We start from the raw sequence: 17,636 nt of genomic DNA, 5'->3' as shown, positions 1-17,636 counted from the left end.
TGAACTGCGCTGCAATCTTCGTACAGCCCGTAGAGCTCAGCATGATATATTATCTTCTCCTCCAATTCGTGCCATCCCTGATCGGTCCATATATACGGCGGAGAATTTTTCTTTCAAAGATGTTCATGGCTCGTTCATTTCGCAGAGTTAATGTCCAGGTTTCCGATGCGTAGGTGAGCACTGGCTTTACAAGTGTCTTGTAAAGAGTGCTCTTAGTTTGGCGAGATAGTATACGGGTATGGGGGTGGAAATTTGTATTAACAGATTTTTTATTTTAACCCTTTAAATAGATGTTAACCAATTGCTCAACTGAGTAGGTCCATACTCTGACTCAAACATAAAATAAAAAACAATATGTGTATTTTCCAGAACCAGGATTCGAACCTGAGACCCACGATATTATAGACCGACGCTTAAGTCGCTATTTTAAGTGATCATAAATTGTAACCCCAATATTTTCGTGGCATATTCGGACACCGTTCGAAGCACCATGCTTAATTTTCAAGCTATTTCTCGTTTTCAGGCAAGTTACACAAATTAGGTTTTTGGAGAGAAGAGTTAGGACAAGTGTCTTCCAGATGTAACAACACTATCAAGAAACGACTAAATCAACAATAATGAAAGCAACACTATCAACGCAGGATCGCAGATAGGAAAATATTTTTGGCAATATTTTGAAATTGACTGTAATGAAGAACGTCTACTATACTACTGTAATTGGACTCCATCGAGACTACGATAATTGGGAATTTTGTTAATAATTAATCATATTATACAAAGTCGTATTTCATCTTAATAATAATTAATATACTTTATTAATTAAATTTTGAGATAGCAGTGTAAAAAATATATGGTATGGGTTTGTAGTTAAATAATAATATTTAAGGTACGCAATCTATAAATTAAGTTTACTAAAGATAATTAATATACAGTTGGCCTAATTCACCTTTCACTTACAATAGATGATTAAACAATATCTTGAATCGATTATGTCATTAATAATGTTTATCGAAACATCAATAATATTTCGTATCTGAGACTTAATTAAATAACCGATTAGTACAAAATTCTGTTGATTTATGGGATTGCTTTTTGCAATTATTATTACATTTAGATACTGCATGGTTTAGTTACATTAATTTTGTTAGATAGAGGTTAAATTAATATCTACGTTGAATATCGTGACGTTACAGTTTTTTTGGTTAAGGTGCTACAATATATACTATGTAAAAAAAGTACCTACAATGTAAATATCGATATAGTAATACGTGTAGGAAAAAACGTATATTTAGCAACCGGAGAGGGAAAGAAAGATTCCCACGCAAAGAATTCTACGCACTGGTAAATACACAAAATTATCTATTTACTGTGGTAGGTATTCAAGAATATTAATAGGTATTAATAATCGTCATGAAATTGCAAAATAATAATAATTATTATGTATTTATCACTGTTTCACAACTAGTAAAGTTCCATATACACATACGATAGACGCGCGGCAAGCATCGGCCTATAGCGCCGTGGATGCCAGGTTCGAATCCTGAGTCTGGTAAGTACACATATTTTTTTTCAATTTGTATGTGAGTCAGAGTATGGACCTAATAGATTGAACAAGTGGCTGACATCAATTTCTCGTAAAAAAAATCTGTTTATTCAAATCTCCAATCTGTGGAGGCCCATATGATCTTATTATGATCGGGAATGTTTCATATTTTTAAATAATTCGAAATAAAAATCAAATTAATGAGTTAAAAATAATCAATTTGTCATTTATTACATCTATTCTTGTTACTTAATTTACTTAGGAATCCACTGGACATGAGCTTTCTATTTCTACCCAGAAACTTAATTTTAAAAGTAGATTTTTTTGTATTTTTCTTTTACGGAAGTGCAAGAACGTAGTGGTCAGCGGGCGGGGGCGCGGCGGCGTTTTGCGCACCTGAAACGTATAACCGTGTGTAAAATGTTCGTAGACAATGTCATTTTTTGAGCATATCACACACGGTTATACATTTGAGTTGCGCAAGATGCCGCCGCGTCGTCGCCCGCCCGTAACTATGGCCAAGCGCTAAAGGTCATACACACAGAACGCAATCTATCACGGAGGGCAGCGATCGCGCGATCGTCGTGGCAGTCAGCGATAAAAGAACGTTACACAGGCCTTGATACCTTTCTGAGTGATCCAATATCGTGGTTGCTTCCTAGCGGGCAGATGTGTATTCTTTTTTTAACGATTTTTATTCGGAATGAGTAATTCGGACGAGGAGCAACTCCATTTTCTATAAGCCCTACTAAGTAATAGAAAAAAGACGATGTTGGGTATATGACATCAATATGAAAAGAGAAAGATTTGGAGAGAACCACCGCCTCTGTATTGAGCTTCGATCTCATGAAGATAGAATATTTGTTCTATATTTTTGTGTAGTATAGATAAACATGTCCTCTCACTTTTCGATAAATAGCTCCGTTTCTTCCGCCATTGCACAAATCGCGTGGTAAATTTTGTAACTTTGTACAACCGTATCGCTGCCCGCTGCGATCACGGCTGGCTCGCTGCGATAGATCGCCTCGTGCGTAGCGGTTATGAGGTAATCTTGTGAATACAACTAGATCGCCGCGACAGATTGCGTTCTGTTAGCCAGAGCCCTTATATTAAAATTTTCAAATTGCAATAAGAGCAACTGAAATACAATATGCGAGTTTTTCAATATAAATATTGTATTATTTGTTTGAACCCCAGATTGAATTTGTTTGTCATTGTGACATATTATACCTAATTTTACAGCATTATTTAATCTTCTTTTCGGACTCCGGGGTCTCTTCCAAATTTGGGTTTCTAGGCTATGATAAATCCGGCCCTGTGAAATTAGAGAGTTTTCAACTCCTGGTATAATTAATAGGTTTAAACGCATCGTTATACCAGATTCTTTATAAGATAAATAAATATTCATCCATTCATTTCTTATTTGTACCTTATTGTGCATTTATAATAATATGAAATCTGAATCTTATCGGAAAAACTAAACAATTTTGAAGAGATATAAATGAAGCCAAAATTCTAAAAACTTCATAATGTAATTAATTAACCATTTATAAAAAATAATCACTCACCCAATAGCAGTAACGTCAAATCGCTGATCGCCAAGCTGAACAGATAATAATTGGTCGCAGTATGCATTGATTGGTGTCTCACTATCACAATACAAACGGCCACATTTCCCACAAAACCAGTCACAAAAATCATCACGTACACCACTGTTATAGGAATAGCGACCGTCAAGGCTAACTGCTGGGGTCCATATATGTACGACAGGTAATTTTGCAGGGTGCAGTTGAAGTTAGGGTTGAAGGGATTGCAGATATCGTTGATGTGCTGCATCAGGCCATTGCTTCCGAGTAGGCCCAATGAGTCGTTCTCGAACATTTCCATGCCAAATGGCGTCACGGTACCGTTTCCCGCCATTTCGCTCACGTCTAAGAATTCTGGCGCTATGTACGGTGACTCCATTTTATTTTTATCGTGTTCTTCAAAATGGCGCTCATTCAATTGTCATTTTAAGCATTTATACGCTTATAATCCATTGATTTATTATTTATTTCTTCAGTGAAATTCTTTTGTTTCTTTCATCGTACAGCCATCTCTGAAACAAATAAATTAACTATTATGATTTATTGTTAGTAACAAGCGAATTGTAAATAAAATTTCATTTTTTATCAAAATATAATTATGATATAACTTTTGTAATAAGTACCTATCATGGCAAATACAAATTGAAAAAGTTTCAATTTTCTCGTAATTATGAAACGATTGTAAACTTCAATAAATAGTTTTACGCAACAAATTTAAAAAAATAAAATAAATGTTCACGATAACTAAAAACATGATACGTAAATCATCGATTTTAATTACTATTAATATCTAGAAAATACTGCGTCAACCATAATCCACCTCATTCGAACCGTAGCAGATCACTACTAGGCCATTGTTCCACAATACTCAATGCAGATATTAAACAGAGTACAGTGCACTGTTCTCACCATAGTAAGCCTCTCGATTTCAATTTACATTCCCATTGAATGAATTTACACCGTAGTAACTTAGTTGACTACAAAAATATTAGTTAATAAATAGTCAGTTTAATGTCTTTCGAATCGATATATTTTGCATTTGACTCTTAGTGTCTGTGGTTACGTGTATTATTTACTATTTACAGAATGAGCTACATATTATTTGGTTTACGCGATGATGTATCTATACTTAATTACATTGTCAGCGAATATATTTAACATGACAGAAATAGAATTCATGATGGCGCGGCGTTGTGCTTGCCCTACTCTGCCTGACAACGTATATGAATAATTTAATAAGCAATTTTGAAGTGTTCTCAATCAATTTTCAATTCAATTAGACATCGTGAATAAATTACCATGTTATATAAAACCAGATATATAATGCTTATTTTTTCATTGAAAAAAAAACTATTAACAGGCTAGGAAGGTTATTTTTTATTACAACGCGTTTCCAGTTAATTGGATGAGTCTATAATTAATAGCGAAAGCCTGTCATTACAGTTATGGGTAACTTGTACAAAAACACGTCTTGTACGTAAGTAAATTGTCCGATACCATCAGGGCGATTTAAAAAAAACCAGAAAAACTATGAATACGGAAGAAATTTTTATCGATCGGTCAGGTCTTCAACGATGTGGTGAAATGTACTTATTTTATAAATATGTATGTATTATATATTTTCAGCCGGGGTCGATCCACTGCTGTATGAAGGCCTCCCCCAGTTCCCTCTACTCTTCTCAGTTCCTTGCTTTTCTCTGCAACGTACTTCTACCAAACCTGACAAGTTCGTCAATCCATCGGGTTTTGGGGCGCCCCTGTGGCCGCTTAGTGCCCCTCAGGTACCACTAAATGACTGTATTCGTCAAGCGATTGTCCGTTTGCCGTGCGATATATCCGACCCACCGCCATTTCATCAATAATGTATTATTATCAGCACGTATTATATCTTTAAATATGTAATATTATGTAAACCACTTATTTTTAAATTCATATAAAGGAAGTAAAATGAGATATTAACGTGGTGCTATCAAACAATGTTGCCAATCGGAGGCTTAAGTCTTAAAACGACACGTTTATTCAATAACTAAAAAAATATTACCAGGTGGCAGTACCACTACCTTCTCATAAGTGTTTTCCCTATCTCTCTCATACGTTTACGTGTATGCTTTGTCTTACTGTTTTTGTTCTAATGTCTTAGACTCAATTATTTTGTCTGTGAGTTGTTACATCAGTCTAGCGGAGTCTTTGTAGTATCCTGATTTTGCCGAGCATACCATCGCGAAGTTTAGCTAATGGTTCTTCCTCACCCATAATGCTTCTATGTTTTTATTGATCATGTATGTTGCATACGGTTACAATACATTACAGCACCCTATTCATATTAATATAATTACCCTTAAATCTTTTGAACAACACACCAATTTCTCGATATCATATTCATTCAATATGCTATTACGTCACTGAAAGCATCTGTCAAACTATTATGAGAATACTTATCGTTTGTTTTCTTTCACGGCCCTTTTAAAATGTAAGATTCCTTCAATTTTATTTTACAAATTTAGAATATGCATACATGTATGTTTAATAAATCTTCTCCGTGTCTCACTCTCTCTTACATATTTTCATTTTATCTTTTCTGTTAAGTAGATAATTCAAGAAATATATATATATATATATTATTATAATTCGCACGATCTAGTATTTGCCATTAACCAACAGGTTCTTTGGAAGTTTTTGAAAGAACGCAATGCCAACTCCTAAACACCTCAGAAGAAAATATTGTAAAAACGTTATATCAAATGACATTCAATCTCGCATCATTCACTATCTGAATGAGTTATTTTATTATATAAGCTATCGGTTTGTGCGGTAAATTACAAATAACTATCTTTTACCAGGTGTTCCAAATTTCACCAAGTAAAAGCACTAATTCCTGACATATTTAGAATAACTAGACATCTATTTTGTAGACACTAGACGGTAGAGTTTTCAAATACAAATCAAAATCCAGGGATACGAAATACTAGAATTCCGGGATTAACTTTCATTAAAATTGTCACTTGAAATATGCAGTTTTTCCACAAATAATGAACCTAATTTATTATCAATTTAAATTACAAAAAAAATACTTTTCAACTATCATCATATTATTATGGAAAAGTTATATTACTTTTTAGAAAACTTAAAAATAAAAAATGGTCAATATTATATAATGTTTTTTTCAATCGGTTTGGAGATATCTACTAATCCCAAATTCTTGAGATTAAAAATGTTGTCCGGGACTGCAATATTTATTACTTATGTATATTAATTATTGAGAGTAAAAGTAATATAAAAGGATGCCGATTTTTTTCGACATAATTTGACTTGGTATAGAAAATTACTATACCTATTATAATATAAATTATTACAGATTAAGCTCACTGTAAAATAATAGAAAAAACGATTTTTTCAAAGCATAAAATATCCTAGGTTTTTTTCCAATGAATATTTGTATAAAACTAATATCCAAAGTTCATCGAATGGTATCTACAATACAGCTTTTACTTTTAACGTAGATCCTCTACGCTCCGTAGACTATCTACGAAGCGTAGCACATATATTTTTAATATAATACAATAATTTTCGACGGCACACAAGTATAATAGAGTTCGTTATTTTTTCACCTCTCAAATGAAGGATTATGATTGCCACAGTATTATATTAAATTCAATATCCCGTAACTCATACATCATAGTTATGACACTATTGACAAACGCTACGTCATCTAGCGACGTGGCTTGGAAACACGCAAATTGCATTATGTCTATTTTTCTCCTGTCAACAGAAACAACTGGTTTGATAAATCTATATTAAGTGCACCAACACTTTGCTGGTATAACAAAGTCAATTTTCTTCACCTGTTCAACGTTAGACTTATTTCTAGCAGTCTTTTTACTTACATTAATCTCAGTTAAGGGCAATTGCCACTTTAGATAGTCGTAATAGTGAAGTAAATGTTTCCCATATCACTTTAGTTTTATTTAATACAAAATTTTAAAAGTGTGTCTATCTAAACTCAACCTTTACTTAGATTTTAATATCAAGATGTTTGTTATGTTTGTATTGAGATGCTCGTTGTCAAATATGAATACAAAAAAAAAATATCAATAACACCTATATTATTCAATATAAACTGAGTTTTTGAGGCTTTTAACATAGTTGCTAGAAATACCAAAATTGTATTAAAATTACTTACTGGATAGTAATATTATTAGGTATATTATTAATTGTCTATTAGAATTTTCAATCCTGGGATGCTGAATCTTTTTGGTAAGGGGCTTATATGTTATTTTCTCTACGAAGCATCATCGACTTCATTTATCACATAGTTACTTCAATACTACAACTAGATAACTCGTATTTGGCCATTGTTGGGAAAATGAAATTTAAACTTTACTTGATTAATATAAATCTAGCCTATAATTATTATTTTAAATAAAAATGGAAAAATGTGCTTGTCTGATTGGGAACAATTACATATTGTTCAATTGAATGAAAAAATATTGTAGGTATATTATTTTATTTATTTAATGCATTTATGATGTTAAAGATAGGTGTCTAATATTTACAAGCACAAAATGAATACAGTTCCAATTAACTTCTGACTTACCTAGTTTTATCATTTTGTAGAGAAGGACATTTAGAATCATATTTCAATAGCTATCTCAAAAACAGTGAAAATAAAGTTATTTAGTTGTAGTATTGAGGTGACGATATTATTTTAAGATTATATAGGATATTTTTATTTAATTTGTTTTTTCTCTTAATACAAAGCAAACCTTATTACTTGACATGGTGATAATAATGATTGTAAATTTAAGATTGTTATACAATTTTCAGATGAAATAAAATTTAGTTGTATTATTGTGGTGACAAAATATTTTTTGTTATTTTTTTTTCTTAAACACAATGCATTTTAAATTTCCTCCACAGAAGAAAAAAAACATGGGGATATTTATTCAAGTATTCCGGGTATAATTTTTTCAATTTTCCTTTGCGAACGTTTTTAGGAGTCTCCGAGATAGATAATAATATGTCACAACATTATTTAAGTTTTCCATGCTTACTTACATCAAAAATTACGACAATATGAATTATTTTATGTATTAAATTATAAATATAAATTTCGTCCTAAAAACTGGTACGGTAAAATACGTAATAATACTTATTGTCAGACAGTTTTTATTAAAAACTCTTTCATTTCAAATTGCGGCAAATAGTTAAAATAAATGACTATTGTACTTTTCAGCAGACCAAATGTTTACTAAGTAATCATTCAAGATGTTAAAACTAAACAGTCTACATACACTCGATCACATTAATATATTTTCTTTCAGGAATTTGAGGTAATAACCCAAAGCCGACTATATTCAGCACGAAGATGTGAATTTCGGTCGTGGTGCTAGTTGTTGCTTATTCCTCAAATCTATGGTAAACTGTTTGAAGAAAATGATGATTGTTGTAAAATGATAATACATTAATCAATTTGAATGCAATATTCAATTCAAAATCTTCATTTATTGCGAAAAAGTTATCACATTACATTCGATAATAAACAATAGCTAATATTATCATCGTAATATCGTAACTCGCAATTCAGTGCCCCGGGCTGACTATAGTTGACCTTGCTAGTAGCTTCGGAGTGATGCCTGTTCTCCTAGCACCCCAAAATGGAGGGATGGTTTACTTTATACTGTAAACTATATATTTTCTAAAACAAAATACTAAAAATTGTTATTACTATTAAGCCTCAACGCATCTTATTCTGAAAATAAAATTTTCGACCATTTTTACGAATATTAGGAAGATTTTAATAATTATTTAAGTAATACAAGACAGTGCAAGATATAAATAATGCGAATTATATATAATTATGTTTATTATTAAAAAAAAAACTGACAGGTAGCAGTGCCACCTGTCAATATTATTATCGATACGTCAATGCGTCAATGTGTTCAATATACAGACAGCAAGAGAGAGAGAGAGAGAGAGAGAGAGAGAGAGTATCTATTCGTAAGCTGTGTTGTGTTGAGCTGGGTTACTTACAGACAGGTAAATCAAGACGAACATTATATAACGTATTATTAATAAATTATACTGTGACACTTAAACCATTGTCTAATTTAAAAATAAAAACGTCTTTTGGTTTTATTTAAACATTACATTAAAGTCACATTAGAATAAAATGTGTTCTTTTATTTCCTCATTATTAATAATTATTACGTAATAATATAAAATATATGTAATTCGATAATTAGTATTTCTTTTTGTAAGCTTTATCAAGTAATAGATATTATTAAAAGTAGTAAATATTATATTATTAGTTATCTTCAAATTATTTTAATATAATATTATGTAAATTTAATTCTCATATAAACTAAGTTTAGTCGATTTTATTGTTTTATGTATCGTTGTAGGTGTTAATCATATTTCAGTATTATTGGTTGAATGGGCAGGAATAAAATTGAATTACAACCGACTTTTCGATGAAATAAATGTATTTTCGAATAAATATATTTTCGAATAATGTGTATAATTTCCAAGGAATATATTTTCAAACGAATATTATTTTCTAAGAAAATAAATCATACATAATGTCTTGTTCTATATGCGAGATATTAATACCCTTGAGTTAACAAAGGGTGCTCCCGCAAAATATAACAATGCTTATCTTTGCATGCTTGTTATCAGAGGAAACTTGTCAAGTCACTATGGTATGATGGTTATAAGGTAACATCAGATAAATGTCAATTTAAATAGTATCAGTATTACAAATTCTAGCATAAGGTTATCTGATATGACCTAACGGTGCTTGTTAGGGTATAACTGGATAAATATAATACGTTTTCGTCTGGCTTTCATATTAGAAAGTAGTTAGTAACCTCAGATGCAGCACTAGATTCGATACCTGGTGAGGTCACAAGACATGATATCAGAAGGTAGTTTTAAAATATGGTAAAATCAACTTTTTTACAATATTTAGCGATAGTGTCACTCATCCTTCCTAAAAGTTTCGTGTTCAACAGTAATAAGATAAACATATTATCTCTATGATCATTGTCATAATTCAAATTCGAATTCACGTATTTTACATTATAATGAACATGACAAATTATAAATTCAAAGCGTTCACGACATGACATAAAATAAGTAAATAATACAATAATATAATAAGAAAAATAAAAGTACATGGAAGCACACAGAGTGAACTAAGTTGATAGACGCTATCCTAAAAAATATAAACGTCCACCTAAATTCACACTCACGTAAGTGGAATATATCAATATCCTATTTGATTAAACATTGTTAACGCCCTCCCAACTAGTATTACTAATGGCAGGTTATTTCTGCACCTTGACACACAAGCCAATACCACCAAGAATGGTAAAATTTTCATATACGCCGCGTATAAGTCGGAAAAAATATATAGCTAAATAAAGATCCCTTCTAAACTTTAAGCTACAGTATATTAGCATACATAAGATAAAGTCAGTCGAATAGAACCACGGATAATATTCATACAGCCATAAATAAAGAAGTCTAAAAATTTTCTTCTTGACCCTCTCCATCATAATTCCGTACTTCAACTGATGCGAGGCCCAAACAATAGACCCACTATCAAGTCATTCGGTAATGTTGATTACTTGATTTGTTGAAATGGATTCGATGCTTCTTGAAAATAACACTGCTTGGATTTATCAACTTTGAAGTTAATGATCCTCTCAAACTATACCCGGTCTTAATCGGGCAATCACGGGACTCTACGTTTTGACGTGAAGCATCATTTTTTTATGACTAAGTATATCTCAGGAGCATTTATTTAAGAAATGCGTCACCCAAATAGTGGAAAGATGTGAAGTTCGAGCCCCACTTTGTCGGCCTTTTTTGCTAGGTTCTTTTTAGTTTGTGTATTTTATGATGTTTTTTTTATATTCAAATTATTGTGGGATGTTATTAATAATGAATTTATAATTTTTTTATTCAAAATTGAACATCCACAAGATTTACGAATGTTATTTTCTTTATTATAAAAAAAATCATAGAAAAAAGTAGTACCGAATGGGACTCGAACTCACATTCATAAATCATGTAATAATAACATTTTATTAATTGTTACTAAGTATACACTTTAATCCAAATAAGACACAGGTTATTATCTTAATCTATCACCACTTGCGGGATACTTTCCTAGAAATTCATTTCATTCTCTTGAAGCTCGTAGGTCACTTCTGCTCTTAAGGGGGGACATGCTCAGCGTAGGTCAAAATGGAGCTTTTGTTCTATTTTCAAAGCATGATCCTGGACATACCTTAAACGTTGTAGATAATCTATTTATATAATTTTGAAGCCTTATTATCCTTTATAATTACTTTAAACATTTGATGACTGCATAAAGTATTTTTATTACATAAAATAGTATTCTTTTAAACCTCTCGCTCTAATGTTTTAGAATATAGTCATATTTCAGTACATAAATGCGCAGTAGTTTCAAGATTTTTTTACATTTATTAATTTTTAAACGAATTTATAAAACCATCAGTATAATTTACGTTGACATTATTATAGTGAAATATTTACGATAAAAAATTATATTGATAATCTCTGTGATCCCAAATTTGACAAGAATTGGGCATTTTATTATTCAAAAAATGTCCAAGATTTACACATTACTGATGGTTTTATAAATGCGTTTAAAAATTAATAAATGTAAGAAATCTTAACACCACTGCACATTTATGTACTGAAATATGACTATATTCGAAAACATTAGAGCGAGAGGCTTAAAAGAATACTATTTTATGTAATAAAAAAACTTTATGCAGTCATCATATGTTTAAAATAAATATTACGGATAGTAAGGCTTCAAAATTATATAAATAGATTATCAAAACGTTTAAGGTATGACCAGGATCATGCTTTGAAAATAGAAAAAAATCTCCATTTTGACCCACGCTGAGCACGTCCGCCCTTAAAACATTTTCCCTGCTCTCACGTGGTATAGTGTCCTATACCGATATTATAGAAAATTGAGAATTTTTATGCATCCGTCAATTACACAAGTGTGCCTATTTTGGGTGAAAGCTGTTTCCTCATGTCAGGCTCACCAGGCACCAATAGCGAGGGCTGTGTGGCTGGTCAATGCACTCCGTAGCTAGAGATGTAGACATTTTTAGCGATGCATCATGTATTCTGTTTTTTTAAATCCTATTTTATTATTTAATTTGTATTTTTTTTAATTATTATTTGATTTTTTATTCTATTTCTTTTCTATAAAATTATTTTTTGCTTTGTTTTTTTTCTCTGCCTTATTTTTTCTCTAATTGATTTACTTGTACTTTTTATTCTAAATGTCATGTTATGAACGTCTTGAATTGATAATTTGTTATATGCTCAACGTGTCGTTTTTTAAATAAATAAATAATACACACATAAATCGCTGCAACCTGTCATATCTACAATCGGTTATCACATACGTGTGGTCTTCCAACCCACCCATTTCCACTCACATTTGACTGTAATGTTCTTATACAAACGGTAGAAAGGAATTTAAAATAAATAATAATCAAATATGAAAAGTCAACACACCTTTCCGTGTACTATGTACACTTTGACGCCGTGTGTTACAGCCCTATGAGCGCCATTTTGATGCGGTGGCGTATTTATTTGTTGTGCGACATCTTGACGTCTTGTGTCAATTTACATATGGAGAGGAGCTTAAGAGATATTCGCGAATAAATAAAGTACTCCCTCTTTCACATATACATCGTAGTATATCTTATATAAGTACGCGAGGTTTATAGTATAGAGCAGGGGGGGGGGGCAAACTTTTTGGATGGAGGGCCAAATTCAAGAATTCAAAATGAGCGGCGGGCCGCAAGTAAAATACCATTTTTAGATATACACTATTTATTATCACGAAAAATAAACATTAAAAAAAATTATGAGAAGAATGAAACTGTTGTACATTGTTTTTTAATTCAGATGTTAATTTTGTAGTTGATATTCTCAAAACTTATTGTAAATGGGCATCGGAGATATTTGATCGTAAAGAATTTCTATTGAGGTTCATGATCGAAAATGTTTGTTCACATATATAGATTGATCCAAAAATAACGAACATTTTTCTTGCATAATCTTTAAGTTGGTCGAATTTGTCTGAATTAAGGGCATTGTAAAATTTGGAGATTTCTTCACGACGATGCAATTCTCTTAAATCAGTGTCACACTACAGATCAATAATCTCAAGTTGTAGCTCTGTCGGTACACTATCAATATCTATTGAAATCGATGTTCAACGTAGAAAATAGTGCTTACATAGTGCGAGACGAGACGCAAGGAAGATGTACTGAGATAATACATTTACGAAACAACTAATTCTTCAAATTTTAATCTATTGCCAATATTTTTTAAAAAATTATAAAAAAAGTTATTCGTAATCAAAAGTACAATTAATGATGGCGGGCCGCAGTTTGCCCTCCCCTGGTATTGAGTATGCCTATCAAGTTGTTAGCTTGTCATACCAGTGTATTGAAATAAATTCATATGGTTAAATTTTAAAATTAATATTTGTCATCATATTAAAGAAAGCATTTACTATAAAATTCACTCTAAAAGTATCTCGCTTTTCCGCAGGACCAGATTTATCACTGGCGAAGGCTGGAGGTAGGGGGAATGGGACGACTGGACTCCGGACAATTGGACGCCGCACTGTCGTAGACACGTATACAGAACGTAGACGAGGTATTTTAATCAGTTTCTATCTTCTACTTAGTGGTTTTAATTCTTTTTACTCTTAACATAATGTATTCTTTATTGCGGATTGAGAATTACCATGCCTAAGGCTTTATATAAAATAAAAAACTCTTTTTTCGTTGGAACTTAAGCATATGCACGATTAAATCATTATTTACGTCTGCATATTTACATTTTCACCAACTATTAAATCATAATATAATCATTTAAATATAAATAATAATATTAAATATATTTTTTTAAAGTACCTATAAGTACCTAACGTCTATTTATTTTTGAATTCCATGGCGTCCAGTTGTCCCGGTGCCAAATCGTCCTAGACCCGAGGTAGGCTATTAAGATTCGACATAAATAGTGCACACTAAACTTTGTCAATGTTACTTATTTGTTTGCTTTGAATAATTAATAATACAATTAATTAGTATTATGCTAGTATTTATATTAGGCTAGTTTTTAAGAGTCAAAAATTGAACCCTGCCTAACCAAACTATAATAATTTAGATATGCTATGGGCGATCCGACAAAAATAGTGCACACTTTTTCAGTCATACTTATTTGTTTTCGTTGAATTAACAATGCGTATTATTACAAATTAATGGGTTGGTTGGTTTTTTAAAATTCATTAAGGCCTGCCTAACCAAACCATAATCAATAAAAAATATTCTTCTATCCATAAAATGTCAAAAATTATGTATGTTTTGGTGACATAATTTTAGATATGTTATAGATAAACAAATACTTTTCGACTATTATCTACTATGGCTTGGATTATGCAAGTTTTAATTAAATTTTAAAAATTAACGAACACTATCTACACATTGTAGTCTTAGTTCAATTAAAACAAATACGTTTGACTGACAAAGCTTAGTATGCATTACTTATGTCGGATCTTAACAGCCTACCTCCACCCTTTGCCATTCATCGTAGGGCTATTATAACCCAGCTTAATACCTCAGAAAAGGTAAAAAAATACGCAATCATACGAATTTATAGAAGACGAGAGCCATTATTTTGAGAATTTTCCAAACATCGGTTAATTATTACCAACGTGTAAAGTCATTTTCTAGATTGTCACGAATTATAAATTATTCATGATCTAAAGTCGATTAAGTTCGAAATAGCCTTTTAAGTGATTTCGTAAATATAAAAGGGGAAAGTTTTCGAAAATGTCACTTTTTAATAAGTAAGAACCCCTGAAACGTAAATCTGGCACTGTTTTTCCAGTTTGAGAGCATAAGTACCATATAAGGATCGAAAATGAATAATTTCCTAGAAGACGCTAATAGGAGCCTAAGCCAGAACGATCCATGCACTTTGTATAAAAGTTATTTATGTCATCGATTGCCTCGAGGATGATAGTCTATATCTTTTAATATAAAAGATACACATAACATAATATTTTTATACCATTTAAAAGTATTTTAAACCTTTTTGTTCTAAATTTTTCATAATATATCCGTGCTTATAGAACATGTTAAAATTATTCTTTTGTAAACAGGCGTAGGTACTATATATATATGTTTTCTTTTTTTCTGTAAAAAAAGTATATATTATAAAATATGTTAATTTTATATGATATAGTAAAAAAATATGTTCGATAAAACATTCTATTAGAATTTGTAATTAACCAATCTATTAATAATTATAATTATTATCGAGTATGACCAGTTTGAGAGAGATAGAGCTGATGACAGACATCCTGAAGGACGGTTGTACAGTCGCCCATGGACCAAAATATAGTCTATATTATATAGTGCAATGAAACCAAATTGCACCGCAATATAAAATAATTACAAGATAAAAAGAACTTTTTATATACCACGTTTTTAAATTTTCTGTTGAATCATATAAACTTGACAATTCTATGTATTAATAAAAACTTTTTATGGTACTTGATAGTTATACTGAATAAATATAGGTAGAATACTGAAATGTTATTTTGACATTTCATATTGATTTACATAGTAACGCACGTATATATTAATAATTTAGTTGCAAGGACCCCCGTAGCAACCAACAATAATAACATTCCATACAAAACAAAATTAACTGAAAATGAATTCAATTTTGCTTAAAAATCGCTAAAAGTATTAAAAGAATGCATTTTCGTCGTGTTCTGATATATTCTAAAAGTTTCAAATGTCTAGCTTGCAAGGGAATCAGTTAAAAATCTTCAATCGTCCAATACAAATCTTGGACAAACAAGAATACGAGCTAATAAAATCGTGGTAAAATGCGTATATTTTTTAGTGTAACATTTTTATATTGTCAACCATTAATGAAATATGACTGACAAACTGCAATGTCCACCATTTTGCAAGATGACGAGTCTAGCATCATGCATAATACAAAGGTAAATGGTTATTTTCACCTAATATAACTGGAATAATAATGGTTTTCATACTTTACCTCCAAATATGAAAAATTTGCTTAATACATGTTTTTGTAAATTTTGTCTTCGTGTAGAATCTGATTCTGTTTTTGAGTCTACTGTTAGGTATATCATTTTCACAAAAAATAATGTAGTTTGTTTACACGGCCTAATTATGACATAATATTTACTAACATAATGATATATGATCACATATTATACGCTCCTGGCATTTTTCAAATGGTTTATTGCGTCCTTGGTGATAACACAAGATTCCGACCTTTAGATAATAGGGTTTTAGTACACGTGTGTAATAAAGTCGTTAGATTTATCAAGTTAGTAGATCTGTCCTGAGTATTGGCTAATTAAAAAGTACGTGTCTACCAAAAAGATTTAACTATAATAAAAGAAACTGTATATTACAACGTTTTTATTATGTCGTATTCTTATTTGTCCGGTGGTTCTTTATCCAGTACAAATCTTGCAATCGATTTTTAACTAACTTCCCGACTAGCTAGACATTTGAAACTTTTAGAATATATTAGAACACGATGCCAATGCATTCTTTAATCAAAATACTTTTAGCCATCTTTAAGTAGAATTGAATTCATTTTCAGTTAATTCTGTTTTGTATGAAAAGTTATTTCGGAAGAAATCCATTAAAAGTAAAACACTATTATTGGTTGCTAGGGGGTTTGGGGTCCTAGCAACTAAATTATTATTATATACGTGCGTTACTATGGAAATCAATATGAAATGTCAAAATGACATTTCAGTATTCTATATTTATTCAGAATTTCTATCAAGTACAAATTTTTTAATTGCTTAAGCTAGTCAAGTCAAGTTTATATGATACAACAGAAAAATTAAAAACGTTGTATATAAAAAGTTTTTTTTATCTTGTCATTATTTTTTACATAATTTGATAGTGGTAATTCTAGCACAATTTATGTAGGTAAATTGGCAGTAATAAAAAAAAATCTCATTGAAAAAATTATTTCGGCAGCCATTTTGACGTCTGTATTTTTGAAGTAGAAAGTCCGAGGTGAGGAGAGAAAGTTGTTGAGAGTCTGGAGTTGTTTTGAGGAGTAATTAGAAAGTAGGAGAATACTACATGAGATTATAATCATGGGTAATGATGTACTGGTGAGATCTGTGTGACCAAGATATTGATTATATTAATTAACTGATATACGTAATTTGAATGGGATAGCATTTACTATGTTGAGTGAAGGACTCGTGAGTTGAGTGAGGATTCCTGCATTGTCGTTTCGTACGTACATTATGAGATTTTATCACTGTTCAAAGTTGTCCAATTGGAATTATGTTTACACTATATTATTGTTGTATTATAATATCGAGTTTATAATATATTGTCATGTTTGGTTCATATATATTA

At 31.0% G+C, this 17,636-nt stretch overlaps 1 protein-coding gene across 2 annotated transcripts in view; it reads right to left on the bottom strand.

Annotated features, from left to right (window-relative positions):
• Positions 1-17,636, bottom strand: part of CapaR (Capability receptor) — a 413,965-nt gene that overhangs the window by 206,517 nt on the left and 189,812 nt on the right. For both annotated transcript variants that reach the window (XM_085961129.1, XM_085961130.1), the window contains exon 2: positions 3,112-3,641. In XM_085961129.1, coding sequence (XP_085817255.1) covers positions 3,112-3,508 — 397 coding nt within the window. In that variant the 5' untranslated portion in view covers positions 3,509-3,641. The remainder of the gene's footprint in view (positions 1-3,111; positions 3,642-17,636) is intronic.

Source organism: Rhyacophila brunnea, unplaced genomic scaffold (assembly GCF_057557595.1).
Source record: "Rhyacophila brunnea isolate RB1 unplaced genomic scaffold, BYU_Rbru_1.0 scaffold_12, whole genome shotgun sequence".
NCBI lineage: Eukaryota > Metazoa > Arthropoda > Insecta > Trichoptera > Rhyacophilidae > Rhyacophila > Rhyacophila brunnea.
This window is presented reverse-complemented; position numbering and strand designations above follow the sequence as displayed.